The sequence below is a fragment of the Helianthus annuus genome, chromosome 13 (assembly GCF_002127325.2).
Source record: "Helianthus annuus cultivar XRQ/B chromosome 13, HanXRQr2.0-SUNRISE, whole genome shotgun sequence".
NCBI classification, from domain to species: domain Eukaryota; kingdom Viridiplantae; phylum Streptophyta; class Magnoliopsida; order Asterales; family Asteraceae; genus Helianthus; species Helianthus annuus.
Window position 1 is genome coordinate 165,665,978 of NC_035445.2, and position 19,093 is coordinate 165,685,070.

Consider the following 19,093-nt stretch of genomic DNA (forward strand, 5'->3'; position numbering starts at 1 on the left):
AATTTAGATCGAAAAGTAAAACATATAAAGAAATAAACAAAGAAAGTAAAAATAATCGTTATTTCTACCACCATAGTCGTAATAACAAAAAGAATATCGAAACGTGTCAGATTCTTTAATTTTTTTTATATACAACTAAATAAAAGAAATAAAAACAAAATAGGTCCACCTTCATAAGTTGATGTGATTTTTATAAAAATAGACTTTATCAACATAGAATTTTTTTTCTAATAAAATATAAAGAAGTGACAAAAAAAAACCCACAAAATATAAAGCAATTTTGAGGGGAAGTAAAGCAACCCTTTGCCTTTGCCATGTAGAAGATAAAGGGCTAGAAGGTTGTGCATTAAAAGAAAGTACATACAACATAAAAAGTAATACAAAATTGAATAGCATATTTAAGAAGTAACTTGTAAATTAATTAGTAGAGGCCCCGCCCGAGTTGCGGGGCGATGGCCGAATAATTCTTAATTAATTACAAAAAGACTACTATAATTTTGCTATGGGGAAAAAAGCGATGATATAACCGTAATTTTGGGCCTCTCTCTGTATCGCTGTACACAGGGCAAAATCATAAATATATTTTTAACCGGAGGCGAAATCATAATTTTAAACTAAGAGCAAAATCATAATTTTTAGCTAGGGGTAAAAACATATTTTCATTTTGAACGGTGGGGAAAAGCGTAATTTTGAGCTAGAGGGGAAAACAACATTTTATTTTTAGCTGGGGGAAACGTAATTTTAAACAAATGGCGAAACCGTAATTTTAAACTGGGAACAAAAGTAAAAGTTAGGTTTTCAATCAAGGGCAAAAGTGTAATTTTGAGCTAGGGGCAAGAGTATAATTTTATTTTGAGCTGGGGGCAAAAAGGTAATTTTAAACAAAGGAGGAAAGCGTAATTTTAAACTGAGAATAAAAGTAATTTAAAAATAGGTTGGTCCAATGGGGAAGTGCCAGGCAGCTGGCTGACAGTATTCCCCCGTTTGGGTAAATTTTAAACTGAGAGAAAAATCATAATTTTTAGTTGGGGAAAAACATATTTTCATTTTGAACGGTGGGTAAAAGCGTAATTTTGAGCTAAGAGCAGAATCGTATTTTTTAGCTAGAGGGGAAAACAACATTTTATTTTTAGCAGGGGGAAAACGTAATTTTAAACGGATGGCGAAACCGTAATTTTAAATTGGGAAGAAAAGTAAAAGTTAGGTCTTAACCCGATGACAAAAGCGTAATTTTGAGATAGGAGCAAGACTATAATTTTATTTTGAGCTGGGGGCATAACAGTAATTTTAAACAAAGGACGAAAGCGTAATTTTAAACGGGAAATAAAATTAATTGAAAATTAGGTTGGTCCAATGGGGGAGTGTCAGGCAGCTGCCTGGCACTATTCCCCCATTTGATATTTGTAGTAGTTAGAATAGAATATAGAGATAATATAATGAAAGAAAAAGCTTCATGTACAATCTAAAGCTTTATCTGGATTCTTATAAACACTTGTGTATTACAAAATACAACCCAAGAAACCTAAGAGTACCATGAATGGTCAATCATCTGAAAAATACAACCCAAGAAACCTAAGAGTGCCATGAATGGTCAATCATCTGAAAAATCAAAGGTCAACTTTCGTGCAACTGACAAAATTCTATGGTCTCTTGTTTCCTAATCCACATGATTAAGGGGTCGACAGGTTTTGATTTACCAAATCGTTCGTCCATCTCGGTGAATCAGTGACCGGTTGGTTCCGGTTATGCAAAACGTTTGACAACTAAAGGTCAATTTTAGTCAATTTTGGTAAATTTGTTGGTTAAATTTAGTGGTTATAATTCACAACCCTTTATATGCTCATGCAACCACCCACATGATTAACCACAAGAAAAACAACATTTGTTTGCACCCCTTGGATTCACGTCTTATTTTTTCGATCACCAATGGATGGTATAAATTTTTTGTACAATAAAAATAAGTTTTCTGTTTGAATCATATTATAAGGGGAGTGGGGGTGGTTACAAGTGATGAAATTCTATCACTCACAAACATCCAATCATGTTCCGCCATGTCAGCAACCACTATTTTATCACTCAAAAGCATTTTTTAGTGGCGGTGGTCATCACTAGCTAGTGATGGAATTCCAACGTACAAGTATTAATACACAACGTACAAGTCATATACATACAATCAATTTTTTACAACGCATGATATGTTCAACGCGTTCTTTTTTTCACGAGTGATTGGAGTGGTAGCGGCGGTGTTCCAAAAAAAAAAAACGAGTGATAGAATTCTATCACGCTCCCACCCCCACTCCGCTAAGAATGTGACAAAATGTTGCCATCCTCATTGTAATAATTTAATCTATCAAATATTATGTAAATATACAAGTGGGTTTCTTTTAATGACTACCTACTCCTTCTATAATGGCTGCCAGCCAGATCATGCTGCACAATAATAGACAAAAAGAAAAAAAGTTTGACCATAACAATTTGTAGAAATCACTACAAACAATGGTTGCAGTCGTAGTTTAGTTTAATTTTATATTAACGTAATTATAAGGTGATTTTTGTGAATGTAGAAGAGCTATTAATTTTATTATAAGTGTTAAGTATGTTTTATTTGTTGTTTTACCGTCCGTTTTAAACCAGGATAAAAAGTGTCAAGTTTTAACCAAAATCCATTATGACCCCGTCTTATTTTCTTAAGGGTCCTACTACATATACACCAGGTGATGTTCTCGTATGGGCAGTGTGTAAGGGTAAAAATGTCTTTATTCATGATGATATTCATGCCATAATTAAGACAAAGAACCCCCAATACACAACAGGTGAAAATTTATACTTGGTCCCTCACTCATCCTGTGATATGGAATACATGCTTATTCTACCCCTCAAATAATTAATTAGCAATAATATTTCACGTCTCGTTATTTTCATCAGCAAACCTTATGATGGATATTATAAAAACATATTTTTGTACTATCTAACCAGTTTTTTAAGATCTAACCATATTTCTAATGGAACAGGTTACATACTAACACTTATTCAACTATATGTTTAAGATAATATTTATTTATTTATTTAACTCGTGTAATACACGGGGTTTTAACCTAGTACATATTTATACTAAATATACATACAATATGTATGTACATAAACATCCAAGCCCGGTAAACGAGAGGGTCGGTTGGTACCTCGTTTGGGTCAAAACGGGTTGGTAAAATTTGGTTTTGGTTAAAACAAGGGGAAAATGACCAAAATAACCAGAGTGATCAATAAAATTATGAATATAGCCTGGGCTTTTTTTTCAATATAGCCTTGACTATCCATCTCCTGCACCACACGGCACAACACATTACTCTCTTGTGTCATCTTTGATATGGTATTTGGTCCTGCGCCAACCCTTCACCTCCTGCACCGTGTCATCTTTACCTACGCCATTCTCTCTAGTGTCACAATTCTCCTATGCCATTTTTTGTCCTCCTACGCCAAAAGGACACGTGCCTATCTCTGGTTAAGTGGTAATTTAACAATTTTCATAGCTATATTGATAATTTTTCAAGTCAATACATGGTCGTTTTGGTGATTTTTCCAAATACGAGAGATCATTTAAGGAAAAAATCTATTTGGTTTCAAGGGCTGTGAAAATGCTAAAAAAGCTAACTGGCAAGATTTTAACAATTTTCAGGCAAATTAATAAAAAAATATGTGGTTGGATCCATAAATAATGTTAAAAAAAGAAAGAAATGTTGACCGTAAAAACTGCAGAACTCAACATAAAGAATGAATTTAAAAGCATGCATATTTTGACCAAGACAATTGTTTGGAAAGACTATAGCTAGCGGTTGTTTCTGTGCACTCATATTTAAATCACCACTTGTAGAATATGCCAAATAATAATGGATGCCAAATAATAATGGATGTCTACTCATATCTTATCTTAACTCCTATCCTCTCATCAGACCATTGTTACTTCATACGACTATAAAAGTATGACTTCATCCGTTGGGTTTGTTTCTGTGCACCCATACAAACCAACTACTATCCTCTCATACAACCAACTACTCCCATTTCCATTTCACTTCTTCACTGTTAACAATGGCTGAAACCGTTGCTTCTGCCCTCCTTGGTGTCATTTTTGAGAAGCTAACCGATGAAGCCTTCAAGAAGTATGCTCGCTCTCAGAAGATTCATTCCGAGCTCAACGAATTGAAGACCACGTTGTCCAACATTAAAGCTCTGCTTAATGATGCTTCTAACAAGGAAGTTACTCATGAATCTGTTGGACTATGGCTTAATAGTCTCCAACATTTGGCTTATGATATTGATGACGTACTCGACGATGTGGCTACCGAAGCTATGCACCGTGAGCTGACTCAGGAATCAGGAGCATCCACCAGCAAGGTAAGAAAGCTCATCCCAACTTGCTGCACAAATTTCTCACTAAGTCATAGGTTGTCTTCCAAGATAGATAGTATTACCATCAAGTTACAACAACTAGAAAAACATAAGTCTGATCTAGGTTTGATTGTGAAAGATGAAAAGCCAAAAAGTACTAGTAGAGGCAACGAAACTTCTTTGCCAGATGGGTCTAGTGTTGTTGGAAGAGAAAGTGAGATAGAGAAATTGCTGAACAAGTTGTTAGGGGATGATGGGTCATCTAAGGAAAACTTTAGCGTCTTACCCATAGTTGGTATGGGTGGGGTTGGTAAGACCACTCTAGCTAGAGTTTTGTATAATGATCCACAGGTGAAGGGTCACTTTAATCTTAAGGCATGGGTTTGTGTTTCTGATGATTTTGATATCTTTAAGATAAGTAAAATCATTTTTCAAGCCGTGTCCGGGGAAAGGAAGGAATTTGAAGATTTGAATCAACTTCAAATGGATCTTATAAAGCAACTTCAGGACAAGCGATTCCTACTAGTACTCGATGACGTGTGGCATGAAAACGATGATGATTGGGAAAAGCTGGTGCGCTCATTTCATTCATGTGCTCATGGAAGTAGGATAATCATGACAACTCGTAAAGAAGAGTTGCTCATAAAGCTAGGTTTTAATCATCTAGATTCTCTCAAGACTTTGTCGCATGAAGATGCTTTATCTTTATTTGCTCTACATGCATTAGGTGTGCAGAACTTCGACTCACACACAACACTTAAACCACTTGGTGAAGCTATTGTGAAAAAGTGTGCCGGTTTGCCTTTGGCTTTGAAGGCAATTGGAACGCTATTGAAGGCAAGAACAAATGAAGAAGACTGGGAAGACGTATTCAATAGTGAGATTTGGAATTTAGAAAATAGTGATAAGATTGTACCAGCTCTAAGGCTTAGCTACCATGATCTTTCATCAAATTTAAAGCAGTTGTTTGCATATTGCTCCTTGTTCCCTAAGGGCTTTTTGTTTGATGAAGAGAACTTGGTCTTAATGTGGATGGCAGAAGGATTTTTTAACCAATCCAATGCAGCCAAGTCACCAGAACGCTTGGGCCATGAATATTTTGAAGTTTTATTATCAAGGTCATTTTTTCAACATGCACCTAATGATGAATCATTATTTATGATGCATGACCTAATGAACGACTTGTCCACCTTTGTTGCTGGAGAACTTTTTCTAAGGTTTGAAAATCATATGACGACAGATGCAGAAGCTTTGGAAAAGCATCGCCATATGTCATTTACTCGCGAGGAATATGTAGGCCACCAAAAGTTTGAGGCATTTAAAAGAGCAAGAAGCTTGAGAACATTGTTAGCGGTATCTGTTGGGGTGGATGAAAGTTCGGAATCATATTACTTGTCCAATAAGATTTTGGTTGACTTACTTCCTAAGTTAACATTGTTAAGGGTTCTTTCTTTGAGTTGTTTTGAGATAAGTGAGTTACCAGAGTTTATTGGTAATTTGAAGCACTTGCGGTATCTTAATTTATCTCAAACTAAAATCACCGAGTTACCAAAGAATGTTGGCAATCTTTATCATCTACAAACTTTGATTGTTTTTGGTTGTGAAAGTTTGACTAAGTTGCCTAAAAGCTTCATAAAGCTTAAAAAGTTGCGACATTTGGACATAAGGGATACCCCGCTTTTGAAAAAGATGCCCTTGGGGATTGGTGAGTTGAAAAGTCTGTATACTCTCAACAAGATCATCATTGGAGGAGAAGATGGTTTTGCAATAACCGACCTTAAGGGATTTAAGAATCTCCATGGGATGGTTTCTATTGAGGGATTGCAGAGAGTGCAAAGTGTAATGCAAGCACGGGAAGTGAACTTATCTCTAAAAGAGATTACTAAATTAGAGCTGAAATGGATTGATGGGTCTGATGGTTCACGAAGTGGTCCAATTGAAAAGGAGGTTCTCAATATGCTCGAGCCTAGTAGAGATAGGTTGAAAGAGCTTGCAATTGTGTCATATGGAGGAACAGAGCTTTCAAATTGGGTTGGTGATCCATCTTTTCATAAGTTGGTTAATGTTTCCATACATGGTTGTAGCAAATGCACATCTCTTCCGCCATTTGGGCAGCTACCTTCACTTAAGGAGTTGTTTATTGAAGGCATGGATGAGGTTAAAGTCATAGGTTCGGAGTTAATTGGGACTACAACTGTTGTTTCCTTCCCTTCACTTGAAATTCTAAAATTTCAAAATATGAGTGAATGGAAGGTATGGTCAACTAATAACTTGGATGCAGTGTTTCCATGCCTTCAAGAGCTTCATATAAACAAGTGTCCCAATTTGATTGACATTTCATTGAAAGCACTACCTTCGGTAAGGGTTTTACGTATAAACCGATGTGGTGTTAATGCGTTGAGAAGTCTCGTTCAAGCAGCTTCATTAGTCAATGAGTTACGAATAGTATGTATTGTAGGGCTTACAAATGAAGCTTGGAGAGGTGTTATAATGTATCTTAAGGCAGTTGAAGAATTATACATATGGCATTGTGATGAAATAAGATACTTGTGGGATTCAGAAGAGACAAATAAGGTCCTTTTAAACTTAAAGGTATTGGATTTACGTAGATGTAAAAATCTGGTGAGTTTAGGAGAGAAAGAGGAGGATAATGTTGAGAGCACCCTTTTATTATCTCTCAGTCATTTGGCGATCTTGTATTGCGAGAGTATGAAGCATTGTTATTGTCCAAATAGCGTCGAGTATTTTAGTATACAAGGATGTAGTACACTTACACTTGTCTCCTTCCCAAGAGAAATAGGAGGGGGGCAAAAGCTCAAGTCACTTATGATAAATGATTGTAAAAAACTAACCGAAGGGATCAACAACACAAACATGCAAATGCTTGAAGTCTTGTTTATAAATAAGTGGACAGATCTGAAATCAATAACTCAATTTAGTAACTTCAATCACCTCACCCTTCTCTGTTTATCAAATTGTCCGAGTATTGAGTCATTTCAACTATCGAATCTCACTTCATTAAGACACCTTATGATCACAAAATGTCCAAGTTTTTGTTTATCCTTTGATGGAGGGTTTTGGCCTCCCAATTTAGTTTCCCTTTCCATAGGGGGAGTGAAAGAGCAAATCTCAGAATGGGGTCCTCCAAATTTTCCATCTTCTCTCGTTGACCTAACTTTAAGTCATGATCTCCATGTGAGTGATTTTCGTCATTTGTCCCATCTTCTTCCGTCATCTCTTACTTCTCTGAATATAGAAATGTTTTTTAAACTGGAATCACTTTCAACGGGACTCGAACACCTCTCCTCCCTTCAACATCTCAGTATTGAAAAATGCTTCCATATGAAACATCTGCCAGTGACATTGTTGCCTTCCCTTTTGAGCTTGAGAATTGCTTTATGCCCATCTCTTTCATTAAGGTGTAATGGAAAAGGCTCCCACTACTGGCCCCGCATCTCTCATATCCCCTGCATCGAAATAAACCACAGGTACTTGTTTGTCAAATACATTTTCGATTTGTTTTAGTTTTGATACTTTAATTTGCTTTCTTTCAAACAACAAAGGTTACATATTATCTAAACACAGCAAAGATATCAAAGATATTACCTTTAAATTATATTTATAATGATTACTTCTTTTTTTCTACAGCAAAGATATCAAAGAAATCGCTGAATATGTTGCAAGATAGTCATGAAGATTAATTGAGCCGAAAGAAGAAAGATAGCATGTGGTTTAACACCTGAAGTACATATGTAACTACTCACTTCCTTAAAATTTGTTTTATATTTATGATCCCGTGTAACTCTACTTATGTTACTCAAAACACTGCTAACAACTCTGTTTAGCAAATTAGATCAGAGTTGGGTTTTTCGCCTGATAAAATAAGATACATTATTATAATTTAAATTCCTAGAATTAGTAAAAACAAACAATGTATGGCGTGCATCTTGCACATAAACATTCTGCATTGTTGTGTATAGTCATATCTTTAGCTGCTCTATTTTAAATAATCATTTCATATCATTAACTAAATTATACCATTGCATATGCAGGAACCTTGTTTAACTTCGACAGGCTAATTCTAAAATCAAGCTAATAAAATTACACATAGCCAATTCTAACGTCTTTTTCTTTAGTTTAATTGGGGGGTATTGGAATATTAAAGACGAAGATGCGACGAACTATTTGGCCTCTGTTTGAATATCCAAATCCACTGTGAGTATATTATTATGTGAATATGTTCTTCTTTATGTGTTCAAAATCTATAATCAAAGGTGGAAGGCTTGATTTTGTCATTCTGTTCTTGCGGTTCTAAGGAAATAGAGGGCCTTAATCTAATGTTCTTCCTATTGTGCAGTTATAAGTAATCTTCCACAAGCAACGGAAAACAAGCTCACTGGATTATCTTCTAATGTCTTTGTTAGCACTGCCAAACCATCAAGAAAAAGCGTTGCTAATATTACCCGTGCTACATAGGTCTGAATAAAGTTTCCAAATTGCTGCTCTTACTGATCTCAACCCCAACACGACTGGTAATCACAAGTTCATTGAAATGAACTAATTTTGACCAGTTATCAAATGATTTTCTTGCTAAAAGCAATGATTCATAATTTGGCATTTGTGTATAGGAAGATCTTTTCAAATTCAAAAAGAAGATGAACGGAAGGCAGTTACTTGGACCCCATTTCATTTGGTACTTCACATTATACATCTAGACACCTTCATTAACATTTTTTAATATAATTTTTAGTTTCACGTGTTCGATCTTGTATTAATAAATGTAACCAAATTTGATACATTTAATAACCTTATGAGACTATGAGTAGTAGCAGCTAAAACAATGCCCCACATAAAGTTGTACTAAAAATATAATCAAATTTTGTTTTGTTAGTATCATAAGCAAAAATTTTCTTCTTTTAGAAAAGGGTCTCTGATTTTTACTCTGCTTTAGGTCCCTGAAAAGGTTGAGTCGCCCATGTCCACAGGGTGCATGATGATTACATGACTGAACTTGCCACACTGCAACAAGGTTTATACATCTGACCCAGCTAACATTGAGTTTGCTCAGTGATTTGATATATGAAACTTGTTACTTCTACGTTTTATATATAACTTTAATTGATTACTAAAATTTCACTTGGGTTCCTGATATTTTGGGTGATGGGTCCCTCCTAACCGAATATATGGTTGCAGAAATGTGTGTGTGTTGGGTAACGGGTCAAAACATGTCTTGGTTATAAAAATGGTTATAACATTTTAATAGGGTTGAAACGGATCAGGTCAGGTTGGAGTGTTGGATTGTCGCGCAAACATTTTAATTTTCTTATAACCTTATTTTGCTAATTATTGTTTTAAGTATGTTTACAAAAGAAAAAAAATACTATTGATAATAGTAGTCTAAACTTTTATAATTAGAGCGATTAGAAGGTATTATTATGCATTTTCATTAGAATTTTTTACCCAAGTGTATGGTTGTCTATCTTATTGTAAACTTTGGGACAAAATATAAATAAGGTTCCTCTCCTAATATTTTTTTTCTTTCCAAAAAAAAAGTCACTCAAAACTGATTACTATTGTTTAATGTTTTGAATGACAAAAGTTGATTAATATGTAAAATTCTTGTTAATTTGAACTAATGTCAAAAGTGTATTATGTGACCTTTGAATTTTAAAAATTGCAGTTGAAGAGGAACACATTCTCTCAAGGTTTCTGCAAATCAACAACACACATTCAAAATACTTGAGAGAGAAGATACTAAACATTATAATTTATGGGACGATTTGGGGAGGTTCGGGAGAGAAGCAAAGAAGAAAACAAAGAGGAGCGAGGAAGGACAACAACGGGAGATCGGGAACACCATCCTGTCCAATTCGGGACCGACTCAAAATCATCGGGAGGAGCAGGATACGGGAAGCATATTATATGATGTGAAGCAATGGGATATATGTAGCTTTTCAGCCTTATGCAAATATGAAGGATAAAGTTAAGATTGTAGCTTACCAAAAATATGGTTTCATCAAATTGTTGCTTTCATCCACAAAGCTCTTTTAAGTTCCAAGCTTTTCAGGTTAGTACAGTAAACCCATATCAACCATTTCCTTTTCCTTCATGTAACTGAACCCTTTATTTGTAAATTTTTTGTGGTCTTGTTTAAGAGTCAACTTTCAAGTTATGTCATTTGACCAAAGCAAAAGTATCTAGATTAACATAAGTCAGTTTTGACATGATTTACTATTTTGATGTAGAAAACACAAGCAAAACAAAGAACTTATTTGGGCTGGAATTTGTGCATAATTTGGCAGATGAAGATCTTTGCTTCCGTTATGTTAAGTTGCTACATTTTCAAGCTGAACAATGAAAACAACATTGCAAGTACACAATGATGCATAATCTTTACATTGATGGTGATATGGAGCTGATCCATGATTTAGCATTCTCGTATTTGGAGAAACTAGACGCACGGAAGTGGGCTACAAAATGGTTCAAACTAGAAAGGGCATAACTTTCATGATCACGTTCTATTGAATAAATACGAGATATTCTCGTCTTATTTAGCTCCCAATCATTCCTTTCTATTTGCCTTTTTATTAGCCATTTATTTATTTACTTCCTAGTATAGCTCCTGCTCCTTTGTATTTATTTCCGTTTCCTCTTCTTTGTCATCACTGAGAAATATTGCAATCAATGAAAAGGGTTCATACCATTGAAATTATGATGGTATCAGAGCGGTTGTAACAAAATTCTTAACCTATTCATCGCCACCCTCATCAAGAATGGCTGGCAATAAAGAAGCAGAAAACAGTACGAAGAATGATGGCGCTGTGGATACGAGTTCACCCCTCTACGTCCATCCATCCGATTATCCGAAGCAGATACACGTCAACGACAATCTTACCGACAACAATTATGTTGATTGGTCACAGGAAATGCTTAATTTCCTTTTCGCCAAGAATAAAGTCGGACTCGTTGACGGCACTATAAAGAAACCAGACAAAGCATCTCCCACCTACATGGCATGGATGCGTGCAGATGCTATGGTAAAGGGATGGTTGACGACCGCAATGGAAAAAGACATCCGAAACAGCGTGAAATACGCTCATACCAGTTCCGAAATATGGTCCGATCTACACGAGAGATTTGGAAAAGAAAGCGCCCCGAGGGCGTATGAATTGAAGCAGACCCTCACAACCGTGAAACAGGACGGGACTTCGGTCTCTTCCTATTACACGAGACTTCGTAGCCTCTGGGATGAAATCCATTCCGTTCAACCAACGCCACGATGCACCTGTAATGGTTGTACATGTGAGGTGGGGAAGAGGCTGACTGAACACATTGAGAAAGAAAAATTGTACCAATTCCTTATGGGGTTGGACAATGAATTCTCAGTCATTAAAACCCAGATTCTAGCCTTAAAACCCACACCAAACTTGGGTAGTGCATACCATCTCGTAGCCGAAGACGAGCGGCAAAGACTTATAACTACAGAAAGGAGATCCGGGACTGAGACAATTGCTCTTAAGGCTCATGTACCGGGCAGACGTGATGTGAGCCACCGACGTGATAAAACGGGATCAAAAGAGTCTAAACGTGGAGAGGTGATTGAACATTGTGACTTCTGTGATAGGGATGGACATAACAGAAATGGTTGCTTCAAAAGGATTGGGTACCCGGATTGGTGGCCAGGAAACAAAGGGAAGCGTGAGGAGGCTAAACCGAAGGCGGCTTGTGTCGGGACAGATCCATGTCCTATACCAGGTTTGACCAAAGACCAATACCAAGTTCTTTTAAAACACCTTGCTGATGATGAAAATAGCACCATGGATAGTACACCACGTACGGCCAACATGGCAGGTAATAGCAACCACAATAACGATTGGATAGTTGACTCGGGAGCGACCGAGCACATTACCCATGAAATCAAAACTCTAAAAAATAAAACAGAAAGTGGCGAAGAGCCCGTCACTATTCCTAATGGAGACGCCATCCCTGTAAAAGGGAGAGGCGATTGTGCTCTAAGGGGAGGTCTCGAGTTAAAGGACGTTCTCTATGTCCCTGATTTTAATTGTAATCTTTTATCGGTTAGTCGTTTAACTGAGAATCTACAATGCTCCGTAACCTTTTTCCCGCAATTTTTTATCATGCAGAAACTTCACTCGAGGAGCTTGATTGGTGCGGGTAAACGGAGAGGCGGTCTATACCGAATGGAGATGATGAATAATGGGAGAAAAGCTATGTTGACGACTGGTAATACGTGGCATAAAAGGTTAGGGCATGCTTCTGATGAGAAACTCAATGGGATCGATTTTCTTAGAAATGTTTCTTTTAATAAGATTTGTGACTCTTGTTCCAAAGCCAAACTCACTAGAAAACCATTTCAAATTAGTACCACAAAATCGAGTGAATGTTTTGATTTGGTACATTGTGACATTTGGGGAAGATATCGTGTGCCTTCTTCTTCCGGGGCGAGATATTTTTTGACCATTGTGGACGATTTTAGTAGAAGTGTATGGCTATTTTTGTTGAAATTTAAACACGAAGCAAGTAACTCCTTAAAATTTTTCCACAAAATGGTTAAAACACAGTTTGGTAAAGAAATTAAGAAGATACGGTGTGACAACGGAGGAGAGTTCATTTCAAACGACATGTTACATTTTTACAAAGAAAATGGGATTTTGCTTGAAACCACTTGTCCACACACCCCCCAGCAAAACGGGGTTGTGGAACGAAAGCATCGACACCTACTCGAAATTGCTCGAGCTCTTCGTTTTGAAGCCAATTTACCCAAAAGATATTGGGGTGAATGTGTTTTGACGGCAGCCTACATCATTAATCGACTTCCGTCCAAAGTTACTAATGACAAAACACCTTTTGAGTTACTAAACAATCAAAGGCCCGATTATGAATTTATGAAGGTTTTTGGTTGTTTAACATATCATTGGAATACCGATACAAGAGGCGACAAGTTGGAAATGAGGGGGAAGCCCGGCGTGTTTTTGGGATACTTACAAGGAACCAAGGGTTATAAAATCCTAGATATTGAAACAGGGAAAATCATAGTCTCTAGAGATGTGAGATTCCATGAAGAAAAATTCCCTTTCAATAACCTTGAACAAGAAAAGGATGAACCAGATGCTTTTGAATTACCTTTCTGTGATGATGAAAGTCCTAGAAAAGTCACAAATGAAATTGGGCCAAATGAGGAAGTGGCAGCCCATGATGAAATTCCAATCCTAGGCCACTCATCACAACTAGAAGAACATGGGTTGACAACCGATAATGTAACAGTGGCACAAAATGAAGAAATTTATGAAAATGAGCCCATAAACCAGAATAATGTAGGCCCAGATCCAATCGCTGAACCAACTAGGCCAAGACGAAACAAAGTGCAACCTGCCCGACTAACCGATTACGACATTAATCTCCCTCCATCGGTTGACCACGCCAATCCCGCACCACCTCAAGGTTCCTCGACGGTACACCCTCTTTCTAATTTTGTTTCTTATAACAAATTTTCTAAAAATCATAAAGCGTTCTTAGCAGCCATCAGTTCCAATGATGAGCCGAGAAACTTTAACCAAGCTGTGCAGGATGAAAAATGGAAGGAGGCCATGGTAAAAGAGATTCGGGCCCTCGAAGAAAATGGGACGTGGACTCTTGAAAATCTACCCGAAGGAAAACGTGCCATTGACTCGAAATGGGTTTACAAAATCAAATATAAGCCAAATGGAGAAGTCGAGCGATACAAGGCACGTCTCGTTGCTAAAGGCTTTACGCAAATGGAAGGAGTAGACTACCATGACACTTTTGCACCGGTTGCCAAGATAGTCACGGTAAGGACACTCCTTGCTGTTGCCGTAAAAAGGAATTGGGCGATTCACCAACTCGACGTCAATAACGCGTTTCTACATGGAGACCTGCATGAAGAAGTATATATGAAAATCCCACAGGGGTTCTCCAAAGAGGGTGAGACGAAAGTATGTAGGCTGAGGAAATCCCTCTACGGTTTGAAGCAAGCCTCCCGTAATTGGTACCACAAGTTCACGACTTTTCTCCTCGGTCTTGGTTTCAAGCAATCCAAAGCAGATCACTCTCTCTTTATTTATAAACAAAATGACGTATTTGTGGCAGCGCTTATCTATGTGGATGACGTAATTATAGTCGGCAATGATCCTTCAAAGATCCATGATACTAAAGAAAACCTCCACAAGCAATTTAGCATTAAGGATTTGGGAAGCTTGAAGTATTTCCTTGGAATTGAAGTAGCACGCACTTCCGAAGGTCTAGTTCTAAGTCAAAGAAAATACACCTTGGATATCTTGGAAGATTGTGGCCTACAAGGGTGCAGACCGAGCTCTTTTCCAATAGAGCAAAACCTAAAACTAGACAAAGATAGTCAAGCACCCAAAGTTGATGCAAGCCAATACAGACGTATAGTGGGCAGACTTCTCTACCTACAGGCCACTAGACCGGACATTGCTTACTCTGTTAATGTCTTGAGTCAGTTTGTTGCTGATCCAAGACAAAACCATCTTGATGCGGTACATAGGGTTTTGCGATACCTAAAGGGTACACCAGGACAAGGGGTGCTTCTTCCTCGAGAAGGAGGTTGTGCTCTCACTGCCTACAGCGACTCTGACTGGCTTGGATGCCCCTTTACCAGAAAGTCACGAACGGGATACCTTGTTTTACTTGGAGGGGCACCAATCTCTTGGAAAACCAAGAAACAATCTGTAGTTTCACGCTCTTCCGCTGAAGCAGAATACCGATCAATGGCTTCCGCTGTTAGTGAAGTTTTGTGGCTAAGATGGATTCTGAGTGAACTAGACATTACTTCAAACGGACCGACCCCCTTGTTTTGTGATAACCAAGCAGCCAGACATATCGCCAACAATCCTGTCTTTCACGAAAGAACTAAACACGTGGAAATGGACTGCTACTTCGTTCGTGAAAGAGTTGACTCAAGAGAAATTCAACCAAAGCCCATTGACACTAAAATGCAGATTGCAGACCTCCTCACCAAGGGACTAGGAACACAACAACTCAAATTTTTACTCGGCAAGTTGGGCATGAAAGACTTACACGCTCCAACTTGAGGGGGAATATTGAATAAATACGAGATATTCTCGTCTTATTTAGCTCCCAATCATTCCTTTCTATTTGCCTTTTTATTAGCCATTTATTTATTTACTTCCTAGTATAGCTCCTGCTCCTTTGTATTTATTTCCGTTTCCTCTTCTTTGTCATCACTGAGAAATATTGCAATCAATGAAAAGGGTTCATACCATTGAAATTATGACGTTCGGAGTTACACTGGGGATAAGTAACGGACATAAACGTCTCAACACGCCACATTCTTGGACTTGGACAAACTTTAATCTGTTGTATTCTTGTATAATGCACTAGAAAAGGACAAACCTTAATCTTTTGTTATGTTTTAACCGGTAAGAAAGTTCCTGGATACAATTGGGCTTAAACCCGTTGTGACCTGTTACCTAACCTGGCCATCTTACCTTAGCAACTGTTTCTAGTTGTACGGTTGTTTCATCTCTATTTATTTTTTTATTCTAGATAAGAGTTTGAGTAAAATGCACGGATAGTCCCTGTGGTTTGGTGAAATTTCACCTTTAGTCCCCAACTTTTCAAAATTACACTTTTAGTCCCTGTGGTTTGACAAGTTGTTACTCGGATAGTCCCCAAAGCGGATGAAGGTTACTCGGATAGTCCCTGTGGTTTGACATGTTATTACTCGGATAGTCCCTGTGGTTTGACAAGTTGTTACTCGGATATCATTTCACACCCACTTAACCAGAAAAACTAACCTCCATCGGCTTTGGGGACTATCTGAGTAACAACTTGTCAAACCACAAGGACTAAGAGTGTAATTTTGAAAAGTTGGGGACTAAAGGTGAAATTTCATCAAACCACAGGGACTATCCGTGCATTTTACTCTAAAAGCTTTGTAGGAGGATAAATGAACCTGGTGATAGCAAATAAGACCCATCACCAAAACAAATGAATATATTAGCAAATAGTTCATCTTGCACCATTGAAAGTTGAAACAACAAATATCCATGCACACAGCTAAAATATGGACGTGCAACTAGATATAAATATATATTTCATAAAACTTTATCAACAAAGCTCACTAATTTGGTGTGCACGGCCAAATTAAATCAGCAAAACTCCATAAATTTGATGTGTAAAATCAAATTTCATCAAGAATATTCAGTTTAAGCATTTGTGTTCCCAAATAAATTGCATATTAAACAAAAGCATATAGAGATAAATATCATAAAATCATTCAAATTTTAGATGGAAACATCAAAATTCCTAAACTCAGGCTATGTTACTGGCCTTGGAATCTTTGATGGCTATGAACGTTGGGATTCTTGGACTAATCAGACGCAGGCCTGGTTCAGATAATCATAATCAGATGGATTCAAAAGCCCAAATAGCATACAATTTTTTTAGATGGGCCCATATCCCTAGCTTGAGAACAATAGCATTTGGGCCGGATTTAGATGAGCCTTTTATGGTGATATGAAACCCATAACTATCTTTTGTTACCTTGCAACAGCTATGTTAAGACACTAAGACCCACCATAGTGGAGCGGTACATGTACATCGCGCGGTTGACTCCCATGGCGTCCCATAGCGCCTGGCCACACCAGTACACCACTACTGCCGGTGCTATGGGTGAGAAAACTCCAAATCCGGTGACAATTATAACGCGCAAATTTTGGGAATTTCAAATTATCTGTCCGTTGAACGGTCATCAACTTAAAAAAAAAATAAAAAATTAATATATTTTACATTTCTATATATATATTCACCTTTTCAACTCATTTTTAAAACCTACACACTCTACCACCATTCACTCTCTCTTTATTTTATAAAAATCTAGGTTTTTATACCATGTATCCCTATAAACCGCGGTTTTGTTCCTCCGCGTTCTAGTGCGGACACGAACCAAACGACCAATCCTAGCCAACCCGTTTCTCCGGTTCCCACCAGGGGCGTACCCACCCTAAGCCAAGGGTGGGCGGGCGCACCCAATGAAAAAATATTTTTTAGTGTTATTTTTCGCCGGAAATTACCGCACCCCTTGAAAACTTTTAACCACCCACATAGAAAAAAAAATTATTAACCACTTATTCACTTAATTATTTAATCCAATCAAACCCTAATCTGCAATTAATTTTTATTAACACAAGCCCAAACTCAATCTAAAGAAATTTGAACTAAATACAATAACCCAAACCCATCCACCCATTCCATTTCCAAATCCCGCCCGCAAAAAAACTCCCAGCGACTTGACGCCACTCTCACGACCTGATGGCTTTTTTTTACTGGAAAAACCAAAATTCCGGTTGGACCGACCCATATTACGTCAGAATTCCAAGATAGAACTAGTATGGTTGGTTTATTTATTTATTATTTTGTTTTATATGATGATTAGGATAAAATATAGATGTGTAAGGGTTTAATCTTTTTATATTTTTATTTTTATTTTTTTGTTGTTCTAGACTTGTAGTTAAATGATTTTGTTGTTTTACTTATAGCTTTTTTGTTTAAATGATTAGTTACAAGTAATCAACATTTAATATTAGGGCTTGAATGTTTAAAAATATAACTGAAAGTTATGGGCTATGGTTGAACATGATTGTTCATTTTGTTTAAGTGTTTAGTGTTGTTTTATGAACTTATGGAGCGAATTATATGTGTTGGGAACAATGAGTAAGAATGTAATGAAATTATGGCGTGTTTAGTATCTTTAGATTATATTTTGGATATATTAAAAAACCTGTAGGGCACAATTTTAAATACGTTTGTAATTTGTAATGACGTTTGACGTGTTTTTGATGATTTATAAATTTTAATTTGATGTTCTTTTGTCTTACATGATCTGACCCGACCCGCTATGAACCGATATTTTTATACAGCTATGGACTTAAAATCTTTGAAAATATTCTGCACCCCCAAGAAAAAATTCATGGGTCCGCCACTGGTTCCCACTCGACCCACCCCCTACGGATCCGGTTTTGTCGAGTATAGTGAAAATCAAACCGGCTTCATAAACATATTGAACCAACCCCTCTCATGGGACCTAAATCTATACGGTTGGAACCTGAATCACAACATAGAAGGAATCGGATAGTCTCAAGCCTTCGGCTCGCCACTACGCGAGCCTGACTTCGTCCCAGATACACAAATGGAGCCGCAACCGGTAGTAGAGGAGGCGCAAAAAATCAAAACCACACGCAACCATAAAAAGAAAACCGAGACCTGAACAAAAAAAACGTGCAACCATGGGATGATAAAGAGAAGTACGCGTTAACACGAGCTTGGCTTGACGTGTCGGAGGATCCCGAAATATGTAATATTTTTTAAAACTTTTTGAAGGGTTTGGTATTAATTTTTTGTATTTTTTAGCAAACAACCAAAATAAAAACGTTTTTGGAAACGAATCCAAGAACTATTTTTCGGGCTCATGGGTAGGAGGAACTACCGGCTACCGGATTCAATATCGGGCAAGTGGACCGGTATCAACAAAAAGTGCATAAATTTTCAATCAGTTTACCAACGGGTTACAAACGGATGGAAAAGTGGCCATAACGACGAGGACATTATGCGGGCCGCCTTCATAGAATATCAAGCCGCTCAAGTTAATTTCCCATACTTTAAGTGTTGGCAAATTCTTCGTAATAGC

General features: G+C 37.3%; 1 protein-coding gene across 4 annotated transcripts; it reads left to right on the top strand.

The window, feature by feature from the left end:
- Positions 1–3,915: 3,915 nt before the first annotated feature.
- Positions 3,916–11,095, top strand: LOC118485531 (putative disease resistance RPP13-like protein 1). Of its 4 annotated transcripts, none has more exons than XM_035981734.1 (8): positions 3,916–7,871; positions 8,032–8,135; positions 8,520–8,598; positions 8,741–8,915; positions 9,012–9,076; positions 9,335–9,412; positions 10,064–10,450; positions 10,629–11,095. In XM_035981734.1, the coding sequence occupies exons 1-2, from the start codon at positions 4,084–4,086 to the stop codon at positions 8,069–8,071; spliced, it is 3,828 nt and encodes a 1,275-aa protein (XP_035837627.1). In that variant the 5' UTR covers positions 3,916–4,083; the 3' UTR covers positions 8,072–8,135; positions 8,520–8,598; positions 8,741–8,915; positions 9,012–9,076; positions 9,335–9,412; positions 10,064–10,450; positions 10,629–11,095. The 4 variants fall into 4 exon arrangements, with proteins under 4 accessions (XP_035837627.1, XP_035837624.1, XP_035837625.1 ...); XM_035981731.1 differs by having other exon boundaries at positions 3,917–7,871; positions 8,436–8,598; XM_035981732.1 differs by having other exon boundaries at positions 3,917–7,871; positions 8,436–8,598; positions 10,686–11,095.
- The last annotated feature ends 7,998 nt before the right edge of the window (positions 11,096–19,093 follow it).

Excerpts from the sequence above, each read along its gene's own strand:
- LOC118485531 (XM_035981734.1), top strand. The coding sequence starts at position 4,084 with ATGGCTGAAACCGTTGCTTCTGCCCTCCTTGGTGTCATTTTTGAGAAG. Across the intron at positions 7,872-8,031 it reads TGCATCGAAATAAACCACAG|CAAAGATATCAAAGAAATCG; the intron begins GTACTTGTTTGT and ends TTTTTTCTACAG.